The 11,183-nt window shown below is 31.7% G+C and overlaps 1 protein-coding gene across 1 annotated transcript; it reads left to right on the top strand.

The window, feature by feature from the left end:
• Window positions 1-573: 573 nt before the first annotated feature.
• On the top strand, window positions 574-2,163 carry LOC107926754 (ornithine decarboxylase). The gene has a single exon (XM_016857678.2). It carries the CDS (start codon window positions 679-681, stop codon window positions 1,975-1,977), a length of 1,299 nt encoding a protein of 432 aa, XP_016713167.2. The 5' UTR covers window positions 574-678; the 3' UTR covers window positions 1,978-2,163.
• Window positions 2,164-11,183: the final 9,020 nt, after the last annotated feature.

The raw sequence follows: 11,183 nt of genomic DNA on the forward strand, positions 1-11,183 counted from the left end.
CACACCGCCCATCCTAGAAGATCCTAAATGAAGATACGAAGTATTATTGAAAACTTATATAGCAACACTTGAAAAAAAAATCTGTGTAAAAGGCAAATTTATAATAAACATATTTGTGGCCTATATATATTTCTTTTACCTAGAGTTAAGAGAAGATGGTGTGAAATAAATTTTCAAAAGAGAAATGCAGATTGTAAGTAGGATAACTTTTATAAATAAAAATAAATACAACATGTAATAAAATTTTAATTTTATATTACTTTTCCTATTTTATGCTATAAAAATTTTAGCTATTTTTATTAGATTGTAGTTATAATATCTCAAAATTCTTAATTGGAAAATAATGGTATAAAATAGAAACGTCACGTCATTTATATATTTTTTAATAGTTTAATACCATGTAAATATTTTTATCCTAAACTTCAATATTATTTTTAAAATATTAAATTCAGAATAAAATAACTGATTTGATATATTAAATTATTAAAAAGGAATAATTTCTATGATTATGTGACAAACCACAAACGTGAGGTGCTCAAAGATTTTCTACTTTTTCTTTTTCGAGGCTGTGTTAAAAAGCTTGTGTAAATTATGAGAAACGTGCACACAGCCGACAGGAATGAAAGTACAGTTCCGATAGAAAATATGAAGCTACAGTTCTAGTATCCATTTGTATAAATGGATATCTTCTTGGTTATTTCATGCATTCGCAACTCTTTTTTCAATAAGTTCTCTTCCTTTCTTTCGAACAAAGTCTCCAAGCTCAGACCAATGGTGGGTGAAGCAAAGTTGATAAAAAATAGGGTGACAAAACCCGTATCCAGAGATGATTTATTTCATTTCATTAAATCAGCCATTTCCAATGAACAACAACAAACAGACCCATTTTACGTGCTGGATTTGGGTGCAATCAGGTCCCTGGTGGAGACATGGTTCGATAATCTTCCAGTGGTTCAACCTTTCTATGCTGTCAAATGCAACCCTAACCCTGCTTTCCTCAAAGAAATGGCAGCTCTCGGCACCGGCTTCGACTGTGCAAGCCTTCCTGAGATTGAAACCATTTTGTCCCTTGGGGTTTCGCCTGATCGAATCGTTTTCGCAAACACATGTAAACCCGAGTCTCACATCAAGTATGCAGCTAAAGTTGGCGTTAACTTAATCACTTTCGACTCCAACTGTGAGCTCGAAAAGATCAAAAAGTGGCACCCGAAATGTGCACTGTTGATCCGAATCAAAGTCCCGGAAACCAGTGGTGCAACATTCAAGTTCGGTTCCAAGTTCGGTGCACTCCCTGAGGAAATTGTTCCGCTTCTGAAAGCAGCTCAAGAGGCAAAGCTCCAAGTCGTTGGCGTCTCATTTCATATTGGGAGCAGAGCAATTAACTTCCATGCATTCGAAGATGCCATTGGAGCAGCCAAAGCAACGTTCGACACTGCAGCTCAACTTGGGCTACCTAAAATGCATATCTTAGACATCGGTGGAGGCTTCACATCAGGTCCAAAGTTTACCGATGCAGCCTCCGCCGTGAAAGTTGCTTTACAAAAATATTTCCCCGATGAGCTAGCTGATGGTAACTTAAAGATCATTGCGGAACCTGGTCGCTTCTTTGCTAATTCGCCATTTACATTAACAACAAGCGTAATAGGGAAACGAGAAAGGGCGGAGGTTAAGGAGTACTGGATTAGCGATGGGATTTCGGGGTCGATGAATTTTTTGAAGTACGATCACGATGAAGTGATTTGCACTCCTCTCATCATGAAAAACCCTACATGCAAAGAATTGAAAACATGGAGTTCCACTGTTTTTGGACCGACATGCGATGCAGCTGATACGGTTTTGAAGGGTTTTGAATTGCCAGAATTGGACGTGAATGATTGGCTGGTCTTTCACAACATGGGTGCTTATACTTCATCCCGTGGGAATGATTTCAACGGGTTCAAAACTTCGGCCATTCCAACTATTGCCTATGAAAATTAATGGTCGCCATATGGTCACCGTTAGAAGAAGCAAATAAATGTGTTTTCCTCGTGGTGTTTAAATTCTCGTATGGTTGTTTTTGTTGTTTTCTGATGAGTGGTCTGTTTTCTTTTGTTAATGTGATGCTCTGATTGCTATGTTTGTGAGCCTCATGTTTATAATAAAACTTTTATTTGCTGAAGAAAATAGCTTGTGAAATTATGCTGTTGCAGTCCACTTCATGGATAATTTAGTTTCCTTTGAGCTGGTGATTGGACATTGCACAGTGGAACGCCAACTCCTTTGAGCAGCGGTGCTGGACATTGCTTCAAAGTAGAGTAATTAAAAACTGTTTTAGAAGACAAGGAGCTTAGATCATATTCAGAGAGCATTGCTTGTATAGTGATAAAAAAAATAAACCATATATACACACCATATAGCTGACAGAATATTTTGTACAGAAATGACAGATATTGTACAGAAATGTCAGTTGGATGAAACTTTCCCAATGTAAAAAATCTCAAATTTTCTTTCTAAAGTTCACAAATTGGTATATATATTAAATTTTATCACAACAAAAAAAAAATTGTATACTAAAATATTTAATGATAGATATAAGGGTGGTGATCAGTGGCGAAGCCAACAATTTTTTTGGGACCGAAATTAAATTGTATATTTTTACGATAGTAAAATATAATTTCACCGTTTCAATAATCTATATCTTTATAATTTTTAAAAGACTAAATCAAATTTTTATTATTTTTTGGGGAGCAAAGTGCACTTTTACTATTATTAATTTAAATTTTTATAAATTATAAAATGCCTAAATAAAAAAAAATTTATTTTAGGGAGTCGGGTCACTGCCAACCCTTGGTGATAATGCATTTACATTTTAATACTATTAAATATGAACTTTAAATTTATAATTCTAAATTCTTTTATTTAAAGATAGTATAAAAAATTTATGAAAAGAAAAAGTATAATAATATTTTTTTTCGGGGTAAAGAAAACAAAAATATTACTACTTCAAATAATCTTTTTCAAAATGCAGTCAACATCTTTATTCCCCTCACGGTCCAATCTTTTTTAAGAGTTGATGAATCTACATAATCAGAACATGAAAAAATCTTAAATAACCTTCGTAACATGTGAATCAACAGACTCTGCAGAATGTTCAGACTATCAAATATTCCTCATAATTCGACATATAAAATTGAGCACTTCTCCAAGCAGCCTAAAATCTACTTTCCTTCGCCCTTACTGGTTGCCAATGCCACATATTACTTAGCCTAACTGTAAGTGATTTTGATAATCTAAAGATCCCAGAATAAGTGGATAAATAATTCCTCCTATTTTTAAAATAAAAATAAGTGGTGATCGCTAGTCTGAAATATGGCTTCTTTCCTTTTCCACCATAATAATTATAACAATAATTGGGGAAATGATGGCCTTTACAGTAAGATTCAGCAATCAAGTCCTATTTTTAAAATAATACTAACAACTGGGCTACAAACTTCTCTTTATAGATTTGACAAGTGATTGACAACACTGACATGGGATACTCAAATCTGAATTTTTTACCTAAATATATTAAAAAAGTTTAAATACGTAAATAGGCTAAAAAGGTATTTTTTTAATTGTACCTGTTTGATAGGCACGAATTAATTTTTTATATTAAAATTTTTTTAATCACGCCTATCTGACAGGCGCGAATTATTTTTTATATTAAAATTTTTTTAATCGCGCCTATCTATAGGTATGAATCAATTTTTTATATTAAATTTTTTTCTTTTAATAAAAATTATTATTTTTTTCCCGGATCAATATATAACCCGAGTATAGATACGAAATATTATTAATCCATATGTTTTTATGTTTAGATAGTGGGTCTTTTACAAAAATAATACAAAAAAATAAAAAAAACAAAATAATATATATATTTTTATTTACCAAAATGATACCAAAAAAAACGAAACAGTAGAAAATGGGATGCCACAGGCGGCACCACTTGTATTATAAGTCCAGCATTCGTCCAGTTGAAGGAGAAGAAGGAGGAGGAGGAGGAGGAGGAGGTGGTGCCGAAAAAAGAGAGAAAGAGAAGAAAAAAATAGAAAAAATAAGGTATTATTTTAAAAGAATAATGGATTATCTTGTTATTATGTTTTTTTGTATAATTTTTATTATTTTTTGTTGTTAGTTTAGTTATTATTGTTAGTTATTAAGATTAATAAAAACTCAAATTGATGGTTTTAGTTAGTATTATTATTGTTAGTTTTTATAGGGTTTAGTTATTAATATTATTTTTACTTAGTATTATTGTTAGTAAAAAACTAATATTATTATTAGAATTAGTTATTAGGATTAGTAAAAACCCTAATTATTATTTTAGTTAGTATGATTGTTAGTTTTTACATTATATTATTGTTAGTTATTATTTTTAGTAAAACCCTAATTATTATTGTTAGTTAGTATTATTTTGAGTAAAAAACTATTATTATTGTTATTGTGTTAGTTATTAGGATTAGTGGTAAACGTTGTTCATGTACAAAATGATAACTGAAAAGTATGAGCTTAAGAATGAAAAAATTGCATATTGAAACATTAATTTTCTTTATTTAAGTAAATTATTTACTGTTCGAGAGTGTTTTTTGAGATTTTGTTTATTTTTTGACAGATTGAATATTGAAGATGGATTATAAGTTTTTTATATGCGTTTATTTCGATGGAACCATCTTGACAACAATTGTTGGATGTATATTTGAATGTCAGCAACAAATAGCAATGGGATTTAATAGAAATGTCTCGTTGGATGATATGAAGGGAATGATTAATGCAAAAATTGTTAGACGTTGTGGGAGAAGGATATCAAAAATTTTCTACAAGTTTCCAGTTTTGACAAATCTGATCAAATTCACCGAAATGGAACTTGTAGACGACGAAGACGAGGAGACAATGATCGCTCTTTACTGTGGGAATGGGAGTGACAAGAATGCACCGATTCACTTATTTGCTGAGTTAGTCGGTATGGAGCAAAATGAAGATGTCAATACATATGGTGAAGAACACAGAGCTCAAGAACCGTGGATGGTGGCTCCAATATCGTACGTTGATAGTGAATCGACTATAGGTGGGATTGGTATCGATCTGAATATTACAGCCGATATTGATGTGGTTGGTGGTGAAGAAGGAGGTGGTAGCGATCATTGTGATGAAGATGTCGATAGTGACGGTGATCCTGATGTGGACGATGTACCTGATGATATTGACGATGAAAGCAGTAATAACGATGAAAATGTTAACGCTTCTTCGATCGGGAACCAGATGCGATGCATTTTGATACACAATAATCCTGGGCCACACATGTCGCTCATAGACCCCGACGCAGCGTATGTAGCTGAGTTCCCGGAGTACCTTGAAATAGTTTATCCTCACCAGCTGTCCGTAAATTCTGATCATGAGGAGTTATTCGTAGGCCAGAGATTCGAAAGTAAAGAAGAGTGCGTACTTGCTATTAAACGGTATTGCATGAACATATCAGTGGATTATAAAGTCACACTGTCTAATCCGACAATATATATTGGGGAGTGTTGGAAGGCAGTGAAAGGCTGCAATTGGCGGGTACGAGCTGCATTCATTAAAAGTTCGCAGATGTAGGAGATACGAAAATTTGTTGGTCCTCATACATGCACATCAACACGTATGACAGAAGATCATGGAAAACTTGATTCGAAAACTATCTGTATGTGTATCATGCCAATGGTGAATGACATGCCGACCATTAAAGTTTCGGTACTGATTGCCAAAATGCAAGCACGATTCCAGTATCAAGTATCATATCGAAAGGCATGGATAGCTAAACAGATGGTAATGGAGCAATTGTATGGGGATTATGATTCATCGTATAACGAGCTACAAGAATGAATAGCTGCTATGCGGGAGTATGTATCGGGGATTGTGATTGAGTTATAGACAAGACCTTATTACAGCTCGAACGACCAGTTACAGTCGGGAAAAAGGATTTTCCTTCGGATGTTCTGGACGTTTGATCCATGTGTGCGGGCATTTCCCTACTGCAAGCCATTTGTGCAGGTGGATGGGACCTGGCTATATGGAAAATATACACAGATCCTACTTCTTGCGGTTGCTTAAGACGGCAATAGAAAAGTGCTTTCGATAGCATTTGCCATCGTAAATAAAGAGAACTTGGAATCTTGGGAATTCTTCCTCACTAACCTCGGGAGGTATGTTATTAGCAACGATAATATTTGCATTATCTCCGATAGAGGGAAATGTTTAATTGCAACAATTAGGCGTTTCGGTGTGCCATGGAGATCCGTTTACTGCACCCGTCACATTGCGTCTAACTTCCATAAATATTATAAGAATGCAGACTGGAAGAGACAAGTCGTGGCAATGGGTAAATGATAACCTTATCTTTTCAATATAAGTTGTAATGTTTTATGTTATCTAGTTACTGGAACTTATCTTTTCTTAATACGTATACAACATACGAGTTAGAGCAACATATTTTTCGCCAAAGAATGATTCGACTTGGGAGTGACATGGAGGGGCAAACAAACACATCTTTTCGACAATTATTGGGTACAATGGAGCCACGGCAGTGGACTCAAAGTTTTGACGAGGGCTTTTGTTATGGTCAAATGACCACAAACTTAGTGGAAGGGGTCAACGCTGTGTTGTTAAAAACACGTCATCCTCCGATTGCATTTGTCTTCTCTGCTACATTCTACAGGTTGGCTACCTTGATGCCAAGAATGGGTCAGTAACAAGTCGACCAGATGGAGGCGGGATACGTGTTTGTCGAAGATGTCAATGATGCAATGGTTGCAAACCGTTGGATGGCGAGGTCGATGAATGTAGAAATATATTCATGACGTCTGGAAACGTTTTGAGTTAGTGAGACCATCGGTCGTCGACCCGGTATACCACCTAGATCCTATGGAGTTGATATCCGGAACAAACGGTGCGAGTGTAGGAGGTTCGAAACACTTCATTATCCACGTGCACATGTCGTGGCAGCGTGTGCTAAAGTGAACCTTAATGTTGAACAATATGTCGATGATGTGTACATGCTCGAGCGCACATTGCGTGTCTAGGAAAATGAGTTCCCCGTCCTGCCTGACCTATCTACGTGGGAGGTGCCTTCGCGACTTTCGTGCTTCTCTCAGACAGAGGGCTACGCAGGAATCCATTCACTCGGCCCTTTATTACTCGGTATGAGCCCTGATAGTGTTAAACGTGGAGAAAAAAATATTAGGATAACATGATTTATTTCTATATATTACGTATATCATTTTTTAATAGAACCCGTGATTAACAAATAATAATATATTACCATGTTATTAGCCGCATCAGATATGTGAGTATCACTGTTAATCAATGAAGCCATTGTGATGCATGCAACTTCAAAAAAAATTTAGTAAAAAACCCTTATTTCGACGATTTGTTCGTATTTTTTCCCTGAATTTTATTACTTTAAAAAATATACTATTTTATAATTTTATTATTTTACATTATTTTAGTACATTATGTTTGAAATTCATTAATTTAGTGTGTTTTTTTAAATAAATTTAGAAAAATAACCCTTATTTCGGCCCTTTGCTCGTATTTTTTTCCCGGATTTTATTACTTTCAATAAAAATATATTATTTTTATTATTTTATATTATTTTAGTACATTATGTTTAAAATAGATTAATTAATTCTGTTTTTTAAAAATATTTAGTAAAAAACCCTTATTTCGCCCATTTGTTCGTATTTTCTCCTCGGATTTTATTACTTTAAAAAAATATACTATTACTAATTTTATTATTTTACATTATTTTAGTACATTATGTTTGAAATTTATTAATTTAGTGTGTTTTTAAATAAATTTAATAAAAAATCCTTATTTCAGTCATTTGCTCGTATTTTTTTCCGAATTTTATTACTGTCAATAAAAATATATTATTTTTCGTATTTTATTATTTTACATTATTTTAGTACATTATATTTGAAATGTATTAATTAATTCTGTTTTTTTAAATTTAGTAAAAAACTTTTACTTCGGCCCTTTGTTCGTATTTTTTCTCCGAATTTTATTACTTTAAAAAATATACTATTTTCTAATTTTATTATTTTACATTATTTTAGTACATTATGTCTGAAATTTATTAATTTAGTGTGTTTTTGAAATAAATTTTAAAAAATAACCCTTATTTCGCCCATTTATTCGTATTTTTTCCTGAATTTTATTACTTTAAATAAAAGTATATATATTTATTTTGTTATTTTACATTTTTTTGGATTTTATTTTCGGTGAATATACAATTTTTATTTTTTCTTTTCATATTTTATGTTTTCTTAAACATATTTTTTATCATTTTATTTTTAATGCTATTTTTGTAAAAAAACTAATTACAACATGCTAAATAAATTTCATAAAAAAATTCTAATCAACATTGATTTTTTCATGCTAAATAAATTTTATAAAATATATATGCTAAATAAAATAATAAAACACATACAATGTACATAACATAGATTTCTTACACAAATATTACAAAAAATTAAATTAATACAAAAAAATTACCTTTACTTCTTTTTTTCTTTATTTTTCCTTCCTTCCCTCTTCTTGTTCTCCTTTCCTTTTCTTTCTTTCTTTTTCTTTCTCTCCTTTCCTTTTCTTTCTTAATTTCTTTCTTCTCCTTTCCTTCTCCACCCCACCAGCCGAATAGTCCCCCCATTATAAGGCGGTGGTGTTGCCTATGGCAGACCCTCCACTAGGGTGTTGTCACATCCTCCAGCAGCTTTTTTTTAACTTTTATGTTTTTTGTATCATTTTGGTAAATAAAAAAAATATTATTTTGGTATTTTTTTATTTTTGTATTATTTTTGTAAAAGACCCTTAGATAGTTTATATTAATTTTAATTATATTATTATTGTAATCTAACATAATTTTTTATTGTAGATAAATTATGGGAAATTATTAGATATTTACTGTGTTTTGTTTCTGAAATTTGAAATAATTTATTGTATTTTTTAAAACAAATTAAATGAATTCATTATTTTAATTACAGATTTGCAGCAAATGGGTTCTTTGATTAATAATAATCACATATCAAGTACTATTAATGAAATGGTAATAAAATTTTTATTTGATACTCATGTTATTTGCTGAATTAAATTAAATTAAATTAACTATTTTGCTACACCCAGGTTATATACTAATCCAGGAAAAAAATTAATAATATTTTATTAAACAAAAAAATTTAATATAAAAAATTGATTCGCGCCTGTTAGATAGGCGCGATTAAAAAAATTAATATAAAAAATTGATTTGCGCTTGTTAGATAGACGCGATTAAAAAAAACATACCATTTCGGTAATTAATATAGCTGACAACCTATTTACGTATTTAAATTTTTTTAATATATTTGGGTAAAAAACCCCTAAAATCTTAATAATTTTAATATGACGAGTAATTTAATTTAAAAATCAAAATACTTGCACACTTGTCAACTTATAATTGGTTAACTCTGACATGGAGTATCATAAATAATTATTTTAGTTTTAAATTTTGAACACCAAGAAGTAAGATAAGAATGTTTGAGTGAGAAGGTAAATAGAATTCCTACTGGTTGTGCCCCTAAATCTTAAAAATGAGTAAGATGAGTAAAATTCAATTCGTTAAAAAAAAATTGAATTTTAAATTTTGAATTATTCGAATTAAGTTAATCGAATCAATTTGAAGAAATCAAATACTAAACTATATTATTTTAAAATTTAAATTTAAATTATTATTTAAGTTTTAGGTAAACGACGTCGTTTTATTTTTCAGATTTTAGAGATATTAGTGCCGCATAGCTATAAACGCCGCAAAATTCAATAATTAGCGGCGCTTTTACGTTACGCCGCAAATTTTTTAAGCCAACGGCATCATTTTGTTGTTAAGGTTTAGTTACATTAGTGGCGCAACTTTAAAAACGCCGCAGATGTCAAGCATTAGCGGCGCGTTATGTCAAGCGCCGCAAATATATTTAAGTAAATGGCGTCGTTTTGTTGTGGAGGTTTAGAGACATTAGTGGCGCTTTATTGTAAGTGCCACAAGTAAAAATAAATTTATTTTAGGTTTAAGTGTTTAGTATTTAAGGTTTAATTTTTATAGTTTAGGGTTTTAGGATTTATGAAATAATGTTTATTATATTGGGATTAGAGTTTTAAGTTTAAAGTTCATGATTTACCGTTCGTGGTTTATGGTTTAGTGTTTAGTGGTTAGGAGCAAAAGGTTTAGGGGTTATGGGCTTAGGGTCTAAGTGGTAGTGGCTTAGGGTTTTGGGTTTAAGGGTTTATAGGTTAGGGGTTTAGGGGCTTATAGTGTTTAGTGGTTTAGGGTTTAGGGTATAAGGTTTAAGATTTATGATTTGAGGGTTTATAATTTATGATTTACGATTTTAAGGTTAATTTAGGGTTTATAGCTTAGAGTGCATGTTTAGGGTATAAAGTTTAAGGTTTATGGTTGAGTGTTAAGAGTTTAGTGTTTACGATTTATGGTGTAGGTTTATGGTCTAGTGTTTATTGTTTAGGGTTTAAGAGGTTAAAGTTTAAAGGTTACGGGTTTAGAGTCTAAGGGTTAGGGGCTTATGGTTTAGGGTTTAAATTTTATTTTTCCATATTTAAGGGTTATGCTAAAAACATAGAAAAATATATGTTAAAAATAGAAAAAAATAAAATAGTATTATTTAAAATAATTTGAAAATAATTTTAAGTTTGACCAGTAGTGGCGTTTTTCGTGAAAACGCCACAAATATTCATTGAAAGATAGCAAAACGGTTTCGTTTTGTCTAATTTTTTAGTGGCATTTTTACTAAAATGCCGCAAAAAGAGTTATATTAGTGGCGTTTCTACGAAAAACGCCGCAATTATATTTTTTTGTCTTTGTTAAACGCTGTCGTTTTTATCTACGTTTTCAGTGGCGTTTTTGCCAAAACGCCGCAAAATGATGTGTTAGTGGCGTTTTCAGGTAACGCCGCAATTATGTTATTAGCCTTTTGTAAACGTTGTCGTTTTTATCTACATTATTAGTGGCGTTTTTACAAAAACGCCGCAAAAGGTTATGTGGTAGTGGCGTTTTTATAAAAATGCCGCAATTATGTTATAAGTGTTTGCTAAATGTTGTCGTTTTTATCTACGTTTTTAGTGGCGTTTGTACTAAAACGCCGGTAAAG

Source organism: Gossypium hirsutum, chromosome D11, assembly GCF_007990345.1.
Source record: "Gossypium hirsutum isolate 1008001.06 chromosome D11, Gossypium_hirsutum_v2.1, whole genome shotgun sequence".
NCBI classification, from domain to species: domain Eukaryota; kingdom Viridiplantae; phylum Streptophyta; class Magnoliopsida; order Malvales; family Malvaceae; genus Gossypium; species Gossypium hirsutum.